We start from the raw sequence: 18,309 nt of genomic DNA, 5'->3' as shown, positions 1-18,309 counted from the left end.
TATTATTTACGATGAAAACGCGCTGTTTTTAGTTATTCTAATGTACCGGTAATGTAAATGACGAGTGTATCATTTAATGGAGCATGGAGCGCACTTGCCTGGAGAACAAGTGTGACATCACTTGACTGGCAGCGCCGGCTGAGGAGGAGTAGGGGTCGGTGAGTTTACTTTGCCTTGGTGGGAGTGTTGCACTACATTACGCAAACCACTGAAAGACGAGTTGAACGCAAAGTTTAAGGATTTCAACTCGGCTGCAGTTGACAACATTCGAGGATATCCGTGCCGATTCCGAACTTTTTTCCCCCGCTTGGTTGCGGCGTACTTTTACTTTCCTTGTATGAAGCGACTCGACTGGCCAGAAAAGAATCCATATCTGGTCAAAGTATTCAACTGTCACAAAGCGGGACCCGTTCGCTATAAATAGCCGGGATAAGCAGTGGAGGTACGTGCATATGAAAACTTCTTGTTCTAGCGGACTAGTCCTTAACAAATACAAAAACGCACGAATAATTAGTATATATATAGAACTTTTGCCATATCTCATGATTTAACCCATACCCTAACTGAAGCTTCAAAGGAACCGGTGTTCTCTCGAAGTGTGGGAGGAAAAAACTGAAGTTATGTGTTACTTTGAATAAGCAATTTGTTCATTTTAGTATTTATAATACAAAGTTATGCATTCTTTGCATCTTCTGCCTGTCATCGAATCTGCCTCTGAATGACAGACGTCTGCCTGCATAAATTCCCGACTTATGTCTTGTTGACCCATGGCTTTTAAATCACAATTGAAGTGTACTTTTAAAATAATACCAAAATATTGCACGTCTACTACCCAATGACAAAAACAACCTTTCGCATTTTTTTGCTTTTTGGCCTGCTTTATATCAACTCCAGAAACTGATAGGGACAATTACAAGCGTTCTAAACGTTAACTTATCTCCCAACTCCACGTATTTCCTAATATAGTATAACATTGTTTGCAGTTAACATAACAGATATTATATTGGATCAAAAGGGCATTTTAAATAACATTGTGAAAGATTGTCAATTCAAGCATTTGTCGACAGATTTAGTGTTAAGCTCTTGAATGTCACTTGTATTAGCCTAATGTCTTACAATTTGTGCTGTATGTGTAAGTAAGTACTAAGTAAGTAGTACTTATGGTATGTGGTTGTCTTACCGAGCTACCTTAACATGAATGCACTAAGTTGCTCTGGATAAGGACCTTTGTTAAATGTATACGTAATGTAGTACGATAACCTTGAGCTAGGAAACTACGAGACACCGTCATTATGTTCATAATCATGCATTGCTACATCAGACTCCAGGCCTCTGTAAATATGTTCCCTTTTCCAAGATGACTGGGAGTGACAGGGGAGCTGTTTTTATCAGCTGTCCCCCATCAGGGTTTAAGAGGCAGGCCAGGCTTTACGCCGCAGTTTGACCCACAAACCTTCGACTCCTCACTGACCAGCAGGAAGCTAGTTTAGTTGTGAAGCCAAACAACAACAGACAGAGTACTGGGGTGTATTTATTACGCCAATTCTGTTGAAAAACTTTTTTTTTACTCCAAATGGAAAACGTTTTGCAACGAAAACGAGTTTCTATTTGACAAATTCAGGTAGGTCCTTCCCTGTTTTTTGTTCTGTTTGCTTCTCATCTCCTTAAAACAGTGGTTTCAAAATGTTTTGGGGTCGTGATCCCCCACCTAAAGTTAGTAGTCTACTTTATATGTAAACAAAATAACTAGTATCGGAAGTTAAGTACAATGGCAGTGGTTCAGAAATGTTTATTTTGAGCCACATGAAGATTGTAGTGTTTCGTTTTTACATGACCCATCAAGCCAGTCCCAATTTGCTCCCTACCCCTTGGCCCTAACCCTCAGATGTTTGCAGATCTGAATTGTCTCTGTAGGTATTGGCCTAAGCAATGTAGTGGTGAAGCTTCCACTACATTGATTAAACCTTACAGATCTGCAAACATTGAAGGGTAAGGGAGGTTTCTAATGGCATCTCTGGACATTCCAGGCCATTAAGCAACACAAGTTAGTTTCTGTGAGTCAAGGGCCCACTTTTCAGTGTTTATCCAACACATCACGTTATTGGTGTTTACCAATAGTCTCTCATCTCAAATTTATTGGATAGATGCGTTGTTTGGATTTTTCTGGTAGGTCTGCCTTATGACTCAGCTAGTAGGCCTAGCTGGATGTACAGTCGGTCTGCCTTATGACTCAGCTAGTAGGCCTAACTGGATGTACAGTCTGTCTGCCTTATGACTCAGCAAGTAGGCCTAGCTGGATGTACAGTCGGTCTGCTTTATGACTCAGCTAGTAGGCCTAAACTGGATGTACAGTCGGTCTGCCTTAGGCCTACTAGCTGAGTCATAACTGGATGTACAGTAGGTCTGCCTTATGACTCAGCTAGTAGGCCTAACTGGATGTACAGTCGGTCTGCCTTAGGCCTACTAGCTGAGTCATAACTGGATGTACAGTAGGTCTGCCTTATGACTCAGCTAGTAGGCCTAACTGGATGTACAGTAGGTCTGCCTTATGACTCAGCTAGTAGGCCTAACTGGATGTACAGTCGGTCTGCCTTATGACTCAGCTAGTAGGCCTAACTGGATGTACAGTCGGTCTGCCTTATGACTCAGCTGGTTGACCAATCAAACCATATTGACTTAACCTTGTCTCGTCTGTTTTTCATCCACCTTCTTGCAGACTTCCTTTTGAAAACGTCGCTGGGCACTTAGTTGCCTTTTTTTTTAATTTTAGTTTTTTGGGGGGGGGAATCGTTGGGATTCTATCGTGCCGCCATGTCCACCTCCTATAAGAAGGAAGTAGTGAACTACAGGGACGTGGACGAGGATGAACTACTGAAGAAACTCTCAGAGGAAGAGCTACAGAGGCTGGAGGATGAGCTGGAGGAGTTAGATCCTGACGTAAGTCTAAAACGCTGATCTTCTTGGTGTGTGTGTGCGTGGTTATGCGTACGTGGTTATCTGGAGCTAGGAGTTCGATCATGACGCAAGTCTGAAACGTTTATCTTTGTACAAGCTCAACAGAGATGAGAGATGGTCGGTAACGGGACAGTGCATTTAATCACGCCCTCACGTTCAAAAGTCTAGGACTATTAGAAAGATCCTTAAACCAAACATACAACCCTCTATGAAGTAGACCGTGGTATAACACTCAGATATTAAGGTTTACAGGTGTACCAGAGCCCTGGTTAAAAGTAGCTCACTATATAGGCGTTAGGGTGCCATTTGAGAAACATAGGGAGAATCTCAATTGCATCCTCTTGCCTCGCCTCCTCAACCCATTGGAGGAGATGGTCTGAGGGGTGGGACCTCTGGCTTTCTCATCAATGGGTATTAAGGAGGCGAGAAGCGAGGACTTGAGGAATTTGCAATTGAGATTCTCCCACAGACTAAGACTGACACCACCATACTCAAACCAACTTAGTCATGAGTAGATCTTAGCTGGAAGCGTTGTTGGATGATGACGACGTAGCCCAAGTCTGTCAGATTGATTTCACATTTCAGAACTTTTGAATATATATTTTTTTACCTTTGACATTCTTATAGAGCATGAACATATTAACCTATCATATCATGTTCATATCATATATTAGCCTATATATCGTATCACTGTATATTCAATTCTAATATGCAGATGTAAGTCTAAACAATAGAGTGATCCTCATACCATCTTCCAAAACCAACTTCCCAGTGAAAGTCGAGAAAAGCAGCAATTTCTCAGACTGTAGACCTCATCTGTTATTTATAATATATGTTAAGTTATAGGCCTGTTATATATGTATGATACTGTATAATGCGGCAGTGCTTGACTTCATCTTTATCCATAAGATGTTCATCTGTCGAGATGTTGACACAAGCTGTAATAGTGTAATGATGAATGGTCGACAGCTCACATAAAGTCTGGACACCTACAGTACCAGGAGAACCAGGCTTAGATGACTGTGTGTGTGTGTGTGTGTGTGTGTGTGTGTGTTGTGTGTGTGTGTCTGTCTAGTGGTGCTAGTCCGTCTTTCCCGGACCTTTGACGATATCGTCCAGATCTCCCACAGAGCCATGTTAAAGAGTTAAACTGATATGTCAGGTAGAAATACTGTGCTGTCTTTAAGTGGCCAGTTCACTGTAGGTGCTGAAAGCTAAGATAAGATATTGGTCTATCGCTATAATATGGACCTGGTTTAGCGTTCTGCAGTCTAAGAATAGCTGTCTGGGAACAGCCTTTGTTATTTCTGTTAGTGTTATTTTAACAGTTACTGATTGTGTGTGTGTCCTTTCACTCTTACATTCGGTTATACGTCACACTAGGAAGTGTGTTACTATCTCAATGTTTAATGTTTGAGAGTGGGCGGAAATGTAGTATATAAACAAGTACAATCCCACTCATTACTATCATTATTGACCAATGAAAATCCTTCCTTGTGGTTAGAATACCCTCTTACCTAGTGTAAGTGCAACTCATTGTTAGCATTATCGGCCAATGATAAATCCTTTCTGTCTTTAGAATGCCCTGTTGCCGGCCGGGATGAGGCAGAAGGATCAGACCAAGAAGGCGCCGACCGGAACCTTCCAGAGAGAGAACCTGGTAGCCCACCTGGAGAAGCAGGCCAAGGAACACCCTGACAAGGAGGACCTGGTTCCGTTCACTGGAGAGAAGAGAGGTAGGACCGCAGGCCCCAGCAGGATAGAATACCACTATAGGCCTGTGCTTCACTGGAGAGAAGAGAGGTATGACCGCAGGCCCCAGCAGGATAGAATACCACTATAGGCCTGTGCTTCACTGGAGAGAAGAGAGGTAGCACCCTTAGATCTGATCTGAGCACTGCCATAGTGCTGTTCCGTGCCGACCACCATTCTATTTCAATTCAGTCAAGGAAGTAAACTAAAATTCCATGTTTCCTCATTGAGAAGTGTGGTAGGAGCCCAGTTCCATTTTGGTTCCTACTCCAGATAGGTGTAACCAATATGGCATAATCTTCACATGTGGTGGTGGAGCCATCTTCCTATTGTTTACATGTAATCCTGTCAGATCTATGAACACAGAAGGGCTAGCTTGGCTAGGGGAAGTGGCTGAAGGCCAACATGGACCGTGGCCAGGGACAACCAACATGGACCGTGGCCAGGGACAACCAACATGGACCGTGGCCAGGGACATATAAGCAGTGATGATAACCTTGTGAGGCGAACCCTACTGTCAGCGGGCCGAGATACATTACCAACATGTAAATAAAGGCCTAAAGTCCTACGTCCATCAGGACCAATCAGTGGTCTCAGACAATATCTATTTCCAGGAAACTGGACCCAGTCACAATCCAGTTTGTATGCTGGGTCATCTGTTCTTGCCTATATCTGGACATATCCAGCTACGAAACTGCCTGAGCTGAGTCTGCCTACCTATCAGACCAATTATGATCTCAGACAGACTGGTTCTGGGAAACTGGGCCTGCCGCAATTGAGTCCTCTAGTTCGTCCTTCCTTATATTTGGACATATCCAAATAGAAATCAGGGCCTGGTTCCAGCTGACTCATCCCAGATCCACTCAGGTGTAGATGTAGCCTGCTGGGTATCAGCCTGCCTCTCTGTGTGTCCGCCAGACAGCGTACAGTCTGGGGGGATCCGTTTTAGCGAGGTAAGGCCTGGAATCTCTAATCTTGATCACATAAGGAGAATTATTTGGGATGCGAGGTGATTTGTAGATCACTGATTCTGTGCAGTCCGGCTGCAATGTAGTCGATCTCAAACACTCAAGCAAGCACTGTGTCTCAGCCAAGCCTGATAGGTGACAGGTACCGACCAACCACAGAGACGAACATCCTGCTACATCCTGGCACCCAGCAGCTAGCCTGAAGGTGAGGTGACTTTCCAGTTGGAAGTTGGAACGTCTCCACTGGTTCCACAGACCCCAGAACAGATAATCCAGGCTACAGTCAAAGCCAGCAGGACAGACGGTGCTGTAACTGATCCTGGACCCGGGGCTGATATGAGTAAGACCTCAGACCTCTGGGCATGTATTCATAAAGAGTCTCGGAATAGGAGTGCTGATCTAGCATCAGTTTAGCCTTTTAGAGCCAAATGAATATGATTACATGGACAGGGAGGAACCTGATCCTAGATCAGATACGGTAGACTGTGGCTACATCCCAATTCTCTTTTCCCCAAAGTCTGCACTTGCACACTTCCTGTTATGGATTTACTCCCTCCAGCCAATGATTCCTTTAAGATCCATGACAGGGAGTGTGCAAAACAAGTGCACAGTCTGCAAACTTTGGGCGAACGGTCGATAATTGGACCACACACACAGCCTGTCACTGCTGCCTTCCTCCCCCCAGTGTTCGTTCACATAATCCTGTTCCGGTGTTCTGAGGCTTGGCCGGGGCGGCTTGACGTGGGGCGCTACATGTCAGACATGGCTGGGTATAACACGAGAAGGTCTTCGCCCCATCTGTCCCAACAGGCTGCCTGGCTTTTTACAGCTCACTCTGAGTGACGATATGAGAAGCGCCCCATGATGTAAGATGATATTGCATATCAGCCTTGTATTTTCCATTATCAGCCGGTGTGACGTAGATGGAAAGCAAAATGGAAGTTTTCCTGTATGGTCATGTTCACTGTGTACTGGCTACTGGTGATTGGATAATGATCAGTCTATTTTAGTATTGAGGCATTGATGTTTCTGCTTTCCTGCAGTCCAATGACCAATTAAAACATTTCATTAGAAACGAGCTAGTTCTAGTTCTGACGAGCTAGTTCTAGTTCTAACGAGCTAGTTCAAATTCAAGCAATCAAATTTATTTTTACATCAACAGTTATCACAAAGTGCTTTACAGATACCCAGCCTAAAACCCCAAAGAGTAAGCAATGCAGATGTAGAAGCACGGTGGCTAGGGGAAAAGTCCCTAGAAAGGCAGGAACTAGGAAGAAACCTTAAGAGGAACCAGGCTCTTAGATGTGTCCAGTCCTCTTCTGGCTGTGCCGGGTGGAGATGAATAGTGGCATGTATTTTATTAATGATTGTCCCCTGTCTTCCAGGTAAAGTCTTTATACCTAAGAAGATGGTGGACCCCATCATGGAGAATGTGACTCTGGAGCCAGAGCTGGAGGAAGCATTGGCCAACGCCAGCGACGCTGAGATCTGTGACATTGCCGGTAGAAAAACATGCACCTTCACGTGCACACACCCATTTACGGACAGACGTAAACAGATCCCTTTTTGCCATCTTTCCCCGCTCTCACTGTTCCTCTTTTATTTTCAGTCTATTCACCAACTTCAGCTAATAAGTCGAAATCCATGCTAACTAAACAGTCACTGTAGAACGATCACTGACACTAAATCGACTTCACTGTTCACTCCTCCAGTCCTCCGTCAGTAACTTCCTCCTTTCCTCTCTAACTCTCCTCTATCTCTTCTAGCGATCCCACCCTTCCTCTCCTCCTCCTCCCTGTTCCCCCCATATGCTGCCATCGTCACCACCCCTTCCATTACTGCTCCTCACTGCTGTTGGACACCATGGTTGCCCTCTCCCTGGGCCTTATGACAAGCAGCCGCGGTATTTGCCAGCCCACACACTAGCTAGGGCCGGGACGATACCAGTACTCGTTAGTATCGTGGCAAGGAAGTAAAACACGAAGTGAATTTAGCTTCTTTAGGAAAACAGCTTTAATCCTGGAAACAAACATCATTATGTTGTCATCCAGAGTCACATTTATTACATTTCCAAACTGAAGCACGCAATATTCGACCTACAGCAGGTTTTTAAAGGACCAAAGAGTTTGGTCTGCTTGGTGTTTTCATTTTTGCCTCGGTACCGCTGGTTCATACACTGCTATCGTCCCGGCCCTATCACTAGCTGCACATTATATTGCCTGTATTTCTCACCGCTTCACTAAGTGTTAGTGTTAATCAGTGACTAGTGGTTTGTTTGCCAGCGTTTGTTTTGGTCCTCCCAGACATTTCCAATGGTTTGTAATTCATCCATAGCCTCCTCGTGGTGAGTTTCCAACTAACTCTTCACGGCTGCTTAAAATGGACCGCTCGTTCTCTGTTGTTTATCTCAAAGAAAACTAACTGTTCTCACACTCTCTATCATTCTGACAGATGAAAATAATACACTGGCTCTTTTTTTTGTTGCTTTTCTGCTGAACTGCTCTCTTTTCACTCTCTTTTGTTCATTTGTGTGCTCCAAGTCATCCACGGTGGTCCAGAAAGCACATTTCTTTTGAGTTTTCCATCAAACTGTACACAAGATAAAACTACTACTACTACTAATAATAATACATTTGATTTAAAGCGCTTTTCAAAATCCTAAGGACTCTGAACAGCAAAATAGAGAGGGGGGAAACCAAAGCTAAGGTTCAAATTAAAGCTAAAACTGTGATCTATGCGATAATCAAAAACATATTGACTAGTCAAGCATGTTCCTGCAGTTCATAGGGACCGTTCTGTGGCAGCAGAGGACACCCAAGCCAGGGAGAATAATGTCTGCATTGTGTGACATCTGCAACAGTGACACGTGCTATTTAAACAATGTATTTAATAATGACTTGCAAACGCTGGCATCGACGCACGTGTTGTTCTTCTGTATGTCTGGCTATGACAGGGATGACTATCTACTGCTGTGTGTGAAATGTTTTGCGAGCCGATAGTTTGGCTTGGATGTTTGCGAGTTTGAACGAGGCAGCTCTCAAGGCCCACTTGTGGGTGTCCTGTCTGCTGTCTTAGTTCAGCATATGATGTTTACTTGGCTAAGGAGAACGTTGGCACTCACACCCACGTCAACTCTTCTGTGTTTATCCCTCGGTGTTCACGTCATTTGACACAATGTACTCTCTCTCCCCTCTCACTCCGTTTCCCCTCTATTTCTCTCTGTTTCCTCTCTATTTCTCTATCTCCCCTCTATTTCTCTCACTCTCACTCTCTCTCCTTTTGTTTCTCTATTTTTTATATTTCTGTCTCCCTCCTCTCTCCACATCTCTCACTTAATGTTTCTTTCCCATTTTCTCTCTCTCTCTCTCTCTTTTTTTTGTCCATCTCTTCCCTCCCTCCAGCCATTCTGGGAATGCACACTCTAATGAGTAACCAGCAGTACTACGAGGCTTTGGCCAGCAGCAATATAGTCAACAAACAAGGCCTTAACAGTAAGTGTACCGTGCGTCTGTATCCCTCCTGTCAGTACCAAAGCTCTCCAGGCATCGTTTTAACAATGATTCATCTGTTTATCCTTTCATGTATTGTACTTATTAGGGTTTTGCTTTTCAAGTGGATTTGAGAAAGAGTGGCACCAAAGCGTACGTGTTTCAGACAGTTCAGAGAAGTTAAAAATATAACATGAATTGGAACCAACGTCAATGGTCCAAAGAGAACTGGACAAAATGTTCTTGCTACAACTGAAGACTTTTACAATCCTCCGTTGCAACATTTCTGACGTTAAATAATATAATTGAAAAACGTGTTGATTTAGCCAAACAAACTTTAAGTGCAGCAAATAATTATTAACTTTCAACATTCAACACCAAGAGTGCATTTGTTATTACTAATTTACATTATGTACTGTGCATTCGGAAAGTATTCATACCCCTTGACTTTTTCCACCTTTTGTTACGTTACAGCTTTATTCTAAAATTGATTCAATCATTTTTTTCCCCCCTCATCAATCTACACACAGTACCCCATAATGACAAAGCAAAAACAGGTTTTTAGAAAGTTTAGCAAATGTATTTAAAAAAAATCTGAAATATCACATTTACATAAGTATTTAGACCCTTTACTCAGTACTTTGTTGAAGCACCTTTGGCAGTGATTACAGCCTCAAGTCTTCTTGGGTATGACGCTACAAGCTTAGCACATCTGTATTTGGGAAGTTTCTTACATTCTTCTCTGCAGATCCTCTCAAGCTCTGTCAGGTTGGATGGGGAGCGTCGCTGCACGGCTAGTTTCAGGTCTTTCCAGAGGTGTTAGATCGGGTTCGAGTCTGGGTTCTGGCTGGGCCACTCAAGGACATTCAGAGACGTGTCCCGAAGCCACTCCTGGGTTGTCTTGGCTGTGTGCTTAGGGTTGTTGTCCTGTTGGAAGGTGACCCTTGGCCCCAGTCTGAGGACCTGAGCGCTCTAGAGTAGGTTTTCATCAAGGATCTCTCTGTACTTTGCTCCGTTCATCTTTCCCTCAATCCTGACTAATCTCCTAGTTCCTGCCGCTGAAAAACATCCCCACAGCATGATGCTGCCGCCACCATGCTTCACCGTAGGGATTGTGCCAGGTTTCCTCCAGACGTGATGCTTGGCATTCAGGCCAAAGACCAGATAATCTTGTTTCTCATGGTCTGAGAGTCCTTTAGGTGCCTTTTGGCAAACTCCAAACGGGCTGTCATGTTCCTTTTACTGAGGAGTGGCTTCCGTCTGGCCACTCTACCATAAAGGCATGATTGGTGGAGTGCTGCAGAGATGGTTGTCCTTCTGGAAGATTCTCCCATCTTTTCAGAGGAACTCTGGAGCTCTGACAGAGTGACCATTGGGTTTTTGATCACCTCCCTGACCAAGGCCTTTCTCCCTCCATTGCTCAGTTTGTCTGGGCTGCCAGATCTACGAAGAGTCTTCGTGGTTCCAAACTGTGTTCTTGGGGACACACATTGCTGCAGACATTTTTTGGTACCCTTCCCCAGATCTGTGCCTTGACACAATCCTATCTCGGAGCTCTACGGATAATTCCTTCGACCTCATGGCTTGGTTTTTGCTCTGACATGCACTTTCAACTGTGGGACCACATATAGACAGGTGTGAACCTGTCCAAATCATGTCCAATCAATTGAATTTACCACAGGTGGACGCCAATCAATGTGGTAGAAACATGTCAAGGAGGATCAATGGAAACACGATGCACCTGAGCTCAATTTTGAGTCTCATAGCAAATTGTTTGAATACTTATGTAAATAAGGTATTTCTGTTTTTTATTTGTAATACATTGGGGGAAAAATCTAAAAACCCGTTTTCGCTTTGTCATTATGGAGTATTATGTGTAGATTGATGAGGATTTTTAAAAAATTGAATCCATTTTAGAATAAGGCTGTAACGTAACTAAATGTGGAGGATCTGAATACTTTCCGAATGCACTGTATGTATTGATAATAACATATTTTCTGTTGTCGGTGTTTTCCAGTGTACTCAGGATAAGCCTGTGTTTTCCTATAGGTGTTATCCAGTGTACTCAGTATAAGCCTGTGTTTTCCTATAGGTGTTATCCAGTGTACTCAGTATAAGCCTGTGCCTGATGAGAAGCCCAACTCTACTGACGTGGAGGAGACGCTGTTGAGGATGCAGAGGAACGACCCTGACCTGCTGGAGGTCAACCTCAACAACATCAAGGTGCTACATTACATTGATTCACACGCACACGGTCAGTTAAATGGATGTATTCAATGTCATTATGTCCTCCTACTATACGTTTTATTTCCTTTTTTTTTACTTTAGTCATTTAGCAGACGCTCTTATCCAGAGCGATTTACAGTAGTTAGTTTCATATTTTTTTTGTACTGGTTCCCCGTGTGAATCAAGCCCCACAACCCTGGCATTGCAAGTGCCGTGCTCTACCAACCGAGCCACACTGGACCCACAGAGGAGAGACACGTATTCTCATAGTACCACACTGTTCTCAGTCTGACTTCAAGAGGTCAGGGCAAACCTCTACTCTGGAGGTTATTCGCCAGTCTTTTTCAAATACGTTTGTAGTCAGTCCGATTTAAACAGTTATGTGTGTGGCTTTATTGATTATGTTCCAGAACATTCCAGTGAAGACACTGAAGGCTTATGCAGAATCCCTGATAGAGAACACTGTAGTGGAACGCTTCAGCATCGTGGGAACCAGGAGTAATGATCCCGTAGCCTTTGTGAGTATTGCTGTTATGTCTGTAACAAATCACCTGCACAAATGATTGTAGCAGTTACATCAGACAATGTGAATGTACACGTCTCCAAGTCTTAATTAAAAAGTCATCTCCATCTGGAAATTCAATTAAAAAAGGACCTCCCTTGGCATTGATACCTGGGCCTGTGGCCTGGTCAAAAATTCAGTACCAGTCAAAAGTTTGGACACACATACTCATTCAAGGGTTTTTCTTTATTTTTGCTATTTTCTACATTGTAGAATAATATTGAAGACATCAAAAATATGAAATAACACATATGGAATCATGTAGTAACCAAACAAGTATAACACAAATCAAAATACATTTTATATTTGAGATTCTTCAAAGTAGCCACCCTTTGCCTTGATGTTTTGATGTCTTCACTATTATTCTACAATATAGAAAATAGTAAAAATAAAGAAAAACCCTTGAATGAGTAGGTGTGTCCAAACTTTTGACTGATACTATATGTAACCGGTGTGAAATGGCTAGCTAGTTAGCGGGGTGCGCGCTAATAGCGTTTCAATCGGTGACGTCACTCGCTCTGACACCTTGAAGTAGTTGTTTCCCTTGCTCTGCAAGGGCCGCGGCTTTTGTGGAGCGATGGGTAACGATGCTTCGTGGGAGGCAGTTGTTAATGTGTGCAGAGGGTCCCTGGTTCGGGGCGAGGAGAGGGACGGAAGGAACACTGTTACATGTATATAGGGAAAATGGTGCCATTTCAGACACAGACATGCCTGTAATTATAGCCCGTATAAATATACTGTCCCCGTTTGCTGTGTCTCTGTGCCTCAGGCCCTGGCAGAGATGCTGAAGGTGAACACCACACTGAAGAGTCTAAACATAGAATCCAACTTCATCACGGGGACGGGTATCCTGGCTCTCATAGCCTCACTGCAGTCCAACACAACCCTGCAGGAACTCAAGATCGACAACCAGGTACAATGAAATACAGCACAATCGTTATTGGAGGCCTGGGTAATGCCAACATGTCACATATATTTCTCAATGATGCTTTAAGATGCCGAATGTCAAATATATGTCGACAATCCTTCCTCCTAAAGGAGTGTTCTCTGGAAAACATTTTGTGAAAATCCCAAAGAAATCGTTGTGTTTTTTATTTTTTTGTCTTGGTTTCGTGAGGAATCGCCCGAAACTTAAAGAAATTTAAAAAAATAAATTTTTAAAAAAATGTATTTTTTTTTTTTGCCTTCACGGTACCCAGCCCGACCAGTTACAATAAGATGTCACGAGGACCACTTGAGTCTACTGTTTCAACAGGGTCAGATTGTAAAAAGCAAATAATTCAATTAATTCATTGTGGTGTGATATTTCTGCCAGTTCGAACACTTAGTAGCCGTTATTCCTTCCCAGTGGGCAACACTGGTTGAAAGGACATCATTGCAACCTGCTTAACCAGATTGCAGCCAAAACTGGTTGAAATCTGGTTGTTGCAACGACTTAATTTCAACCAGTTTTGCCCACGCTGGGCTACTTCTTGCCAGTGAATAATTTTTCCAAACATAAACTCTGCTGAATCTCTTTGATTCCGTAATGTTTTATATTTATACACTTTACTAACAACGTCACCTTAATTTATTCATTGTGCTGAATCATGGATGAACATTACCCAGCGGACAAGCTGGTTGAAATGACAACCAGAAATGGCATCATTGTAACCAGTTACTTCAAACAGGACATTGGGAAATCATCTAGGTTCACTGGTTTACACGACGTAATGTCTGGTTTTAAATTGCTTTGTAATGGCATCATTTCAACCAGTTTTACCCGCTGGGTGATTTCCTTCTATGTCCATTTTTTTCCCACCAATTATTTAAGCTGCCCATCTGACAGTGCAGACAGGCTCAATCAAACGCTCAATTTGGAAAGGAAACAAATACTATTTGAACCCAGGTCTGATTCCCCCTCTCCCCTTCCTCCAGAGCCAGCCGCTAGGTAACAAGGTGGAGATGGAGATAGCCAGCATGCTGGAGAAGAACACCACGTTGCTGAAGTTTGGCTACCACTTTACCCAGCAGGGCCCCAGGCTGAGGGGCTCCAACGCCATGATGAACAACAACGACCTGGGTGAGATGATGGTTCTGCTAACGCTAACAACCTGGCTGAGATGGAGGTTCTGCTATCCCTGACGCTAACAACCTGACTGAGATGGAGGTTCTGCTAGCCCTAAAGCTAACAACCTGGCTGAGATGGAGGTTCTGCTAGCCCTAACGCTAACAACCTGGCTGAGATGGAGGTTCAAAGACTAACTCCCAAAGAATAGATTAAAATCTCTCTTTTATACTCACTGTTTCTCTCCCATCGGTACTCAATCGTAGAGATGTTCATACACCCGCCCACTCCATTTTCCAAAACAACGTTGAACTAATCAAACCTGCTAGAGAAGGTGCAGAGCATGCGTCAGATGTAACTTGACCCCGTAGTAGCCCATTGTAATCCATCTTCACCATCACTGTTTTATGTAACTAAATAATGGGAGGAGCCAAGCCAATCACAACACTCGTCTGTTTGGATCCCTTCCTGGATGATGACCTCATTAGAACTAAAGTGGCGTTCCAGTGAAACACTCCCAGACTTCCCAGTGTGATCCCTCACAACAGCTGAGACACCACTAGAGACATGGGCCTGCATCCCAAATGGCACCCTATTCCCTTTATAGTTCACTAACCCGTACAGTAGGGCTCTGGTCAAAAGTAGTGCACTACATAGGGAATAGGATGCCATTTGGGATGTGCCTTCAAATCGGTCTATTCAGGGACTTGGGTTGTTGCCTAACACATTCGGGGCCGTCTGATTGGTCCAGAAACCCATGGGTTGGGCCAGAGCCAGAACTCACGTGGGTAAAGCGGCGGTTTGAAAATTCACAATTGGCTTTGATAATCTGATTGGTTAGAGATGATCCGATCGATGATGACTTTGTTTCGTACAACACCCCTCGACACCACAAAACAACTTCAGTGAAGAAGTCTGCAGCGAACGACAGAGCAGCGGAAGAACTTAGTGTGACTCATCGGGCTAAATGTTTTGGGTCCAAAACGCATGATCAAAGACACGTCAGGTCTTGTACAAAGACAGTAAAAAAAATAAAAGAGATGGTCTTGTACTAATCTCTTGGAGCGAAATAATTGACCTAGTTTGCACACAAACATCAATGTGTCATCGGGGTTGTTTTACATAACGATGACATTTCTCTTGAACACAGCATGGTACCAGTTCTATCTACTTCCACCAAAGATGTGCATGAGGCGCTCTCGTCTTGGTTGACGTCTGTTTGATCATAGTACTTTTTCTCTTCAAGAAGGTGTGAAAGAGAATGTCAACTGTCACTCACTGTTTATGTGTGTAAGTGTGTGCGTGTGCTTCACTCATATTGCTCGTGTTTGTGTGTGTTTATGTGTTTACCACTGTTGTGTTGCAGCTCGGGTAATCCGATCTGATCATCACTCGGACGGTTCCTTTACCCTCACTCTGTCCGTGCCGGAACTGGAGAGGGCATTTGGTAAAAAGTTCAAGCCGAAACTCACCAAGACCAAGAAAGTAAAGACAGCAGTTGTATCGTCTTCCTCATCCTACCTCTTCAACCCGCCGCTTCTTTTCCTTGAGTTCTACCCACAACTCCCTGCGTTGTGCCTTCCATTCCTCCTTGTCATCTCTTCTCTTCCCGACAGTGGCAGATCTGGCAATCTTTCTTCAGTAGTTCTTAAGTGGGTCTTTACTGAAGGGGACTGCTTGCTTAAGGGCTTTTTACAGTTAAAGCTTCTATTTTCTTCTTAACTGTCTCTTTCAAACGTTTGGAACAGGGGTTTTTTCTGCTTTTACCTGTTTCCAAATCTTTCAAACTGTTTTTCTTACTTCAAACTCTTCCTTCATTGCCATTCCTTTGAGTCAAGTATTTGTTGTGTTTGAATAAAACCTGATTTTACCGAAGGTGCTGATAGGTTTTAATAGTTGGTCTAATTTCAATTTCTTCTTCTCTGACCACAGTAAGAAAGAGAAGGCTTGAAGGAGGTCCCATCTTCCCCAAGTGTCGGACAAGCGTGTAGCGCCGTGCCAGGCGGCAGCACTGCCCGGCCCCGCCCAGCCCCGTATTCAGCCAGACGCCATCCAACAGATATCCCATCAACCCCTGCTTCCCCAACCCTAACCTTGACCCCTCCTCGATGACAGAAATCGTTCCAATTCGAATGTCAGGGGCTTTGGCAAATCTTGTTCCTACTGTGGCATGGAGTTGATCTACTATTGTAAATTAGTTTTATTCCCTTCACAGTTTTCTACTGATATCGGTTTAGATATCTTCAGTAATAATAATATCTGGTAATTGTGACATAGAGAAGCAGCCCACCTATACAGAAAATATTTATTTTGTTGTTAGTTTGTTTATTGGAGATTAATTTGTTGTGGTTGAAGATGAAATGGTGTTACACCCATAATGTATATTGTACCACATGCCATGGGCAGCAGATAGCCTAACGGTTAAGAGCGAAAGGTCGCTGGTTCAAATCCCCGAGCCGACTAGGTGGGAAAGAAATCTGACGGATGTGCCCTTGAGCAAGACACTTCACCCTAATTGCTCCTGTAAGTCGCTCTGGATAAGAGCGCCTGCTAAATGACTAAAATGTAAATGACTCAACTTGGTTATGATGTTAATACCACATTACGTATTTCAGCATTTCGCTACCACGTAACGTAATGTTTTTCAGTGTGAGGTTCATATAAGATAAGTTGTTAGCCTGCAGTTCATGCTGTCTGTAAGCAAAGGCACATAACGGTTACATAGAAGCTATGTTCAGAGGAATTGTTGCAGATTGAAAACATTTTGGGGTGTAAGTTGTTTGTTTGTCAAAGTTTACCCTATAGAGACAGCCACTAAAAGCTGGTCCGAGATCAGTTTGTCCGCTATGGTGTAAATTCTGTAGTATTACTGATCTCTAGTCAGTTTAAATCTTCTCAGTCAAACCTTACACAGAGAGAGGTTGCTACTAAGCGTTGGTTCTAGATCATTTTCGTGACGAAGTCGATATCTACTTGGACTGACCAGGTGAAAGCGATGATCTTTTGTTGATAACACTTGTTAAATCCACTTCAAATCAGTGTAGATGAAGGGGAGGAGACAGGTTACAAAAGGATTTTGAAGCCTTGAGACAATTGAGACATGGATTGTGTGTGTGTCATTCAGAGGGTGAATGGGAAAAACAAAAGATTTAAGTGCCTTTGAACAGGATATGGTAGTAGGTGCCAGGTGCACCGGTTTGAGTGTGTCAAGTACTGCAACGCTGCTGTGATTTTCACACTCAACAGTCCCTTGTGTATCAAGAATGGTCCACCACCCAAAGGACATCAAAGCGCATAAGGAAGGTGTTCCTAATGTTTTGTACACCCAGTGTATACCAGGTTTGTTCACCAGTGTGTTGGTCACTGATGGACAAACTGATATAGGACTAGCTCTTAGTGGCTGTCTCTCTGACTGAGGCTGATTTGGAATCAGTACTTAAACCCGCCAGATGTGATGACATGTCATCATGGCAAGTTATGATTGATTATGTTAAATGATTACTTTAGTTACACAGTAAAGGGAGTTGCAGCATTTCCCCCCTCCCCTTTTTTTCAGTTACACTGGTAGAAATGCTGTCAGTTGAATGTGTCTGCAACCCAGAAGTGTGCAAACTATGAATTCACTGTAATCACTCTGTAGCCTATCAAAGCCCAAGAAAAAGCATAAAGACAAACGACTTGTCCTGCCTGTTGTAAGATTCTATGAGATTTTTCCTTAATGAACACTCCGTCAGGTATTGTTGCTATGTGGCCAGGTATCAGAGTTGTCATGCGCCGTTTGTTTTTGAGGGGAGCGCTAATGACTAAATTCAATATCCTATCATTAAATCCGTGTAAAATAAACTATATATATATTTATATTATATTGGATGAAGGATGGATGAGGGGGGTACATGCCCCCTCAGATTCAAAGGGTATGATGCTACTGATTAGGTATATTACTGTATGGTCAAAAGGGACAACTATGGGGTGTACAACAACCCATCCCAGTATGAACTACTGCTGAATATGACTGTGTTCTCCCTGCCCTAGCCTGGCTGTTGTTCTTTCTCCACAACATTTGCTTGAGTATTGCGTACGTTTTTGTTAGATATGTCACATTATTGTGTTTTGTTGTTGTTCATGGATAAATCAGGTTTGAAAGTATTGTGCACTGTGTTTATTTGTACTGTTTTTACGCTTCTAGGCCTATGCACCAAACCACGTATGACACGCCCTCTTGGGGAAAATTGAGAACTACATAATTCCCGCCAGCCAGACCCCCAATGAGACATGATGTGATCAACCTTTGCTGCCAAAGTAAGAAGCTTT

At 43.3% G+C, this 18,309-nt stretch overlaps 1 protein-coding gene across 3 annotated transcripts; it reads left to right on the top strand.

Annotated features, from left to right (window-relative positions):
* The first annotated feature begins 133 nt into the window (after window positions 1-133).
* On the top strand, window positions 134-18,144 carry tmod1 (tropomodulin 1). 3 transcript variants are annotated; one of them, XM_014208914.2, is made up of 11 exons: window positions 134-442; window positions 2,717-2,937; window positions 4,535-4,691; window positions 7,061-7,177; window positions 9,077-9,166; window positions 11,256-11,386; window positions 11,800-11,907; window positions 12,721-12,864; window positions 13,869-14,013; window positions 15,365-15,483; window positions 15,931-18,144. In XM_014208914.2, the coding sequence occupies exons 2-11, from the start codon at window positions 2,812-2,814 to the stop codon at window positions 15,931-15,933; spliced, it is 1,140 nt and encodes a 379-aa protein (XP_014064389.1). In that variant the 5' UTR covers window positions 134-442; window positions 2,717-2,811; the 3' UTR covers window positions 15,934-18,144. The 3 variants fall into 3 exon arrangements, with proteins under 3 accessions (XP_014064389.1, XP_045578648.1, XP_045578647.1); XM_045722691.1 differs by lacking the exon at window positions 134-442 and adding an exon at window positions 542-1,621; XM_045722692.1 differs by lacking the exon at window positions 15,365-15,483.
* The last annotated feature ends 165 nt before the right edge of the window (window positions 18,145-18,309 follow it).

The sequence above is a fragment of the Salmo salar genome, chromosome ssa08 (assembly GCF_905237065.1).
Source record: "Salmo salar chromosome ssa08, Ssal_v3.1, whole genome shotgun sequence".
In the NCBI taxonomy this organism is placed as follows: Eukaryota; Metazoa; Chordata; class Actinopteri; order Salmoniformes; family Salmonidae; genus Salmo; species Salmo salar.
The sequence above is the reverse complement of the archived record's forward strand: the minus strand, read 5'-3'. Positions and strand labels throughout refer to the sequence as shown.

What these genes read in the sequence shown, in the direction of transcription:
- tmod1 (XM_014208914.2), top strand. Translation starts at nt 2,812, where the DNA reads ATGTCCACCTCCTATAAGAAGGAAGTAGTGAACTACAGGGACGTGGAC. An exon ending in TGAGATCTGTGACATTGCCG is followed by an intron (nt 7,178 to 9,076) that starts GTAGAAAAACAT and finishes CCCTCCCTCCAG; the next exon opens with CCATTCTGGGAATGCACACT. An exon ending in GTAATGATCCCGTAGCCTTT is followed by an intron (nt 11,908 to 12,720) that starts GTGAGTATTGCT and finishes TCTGTGCCTCAG; the next exon opens with GCCCTGGCAGAGATGCTGAA.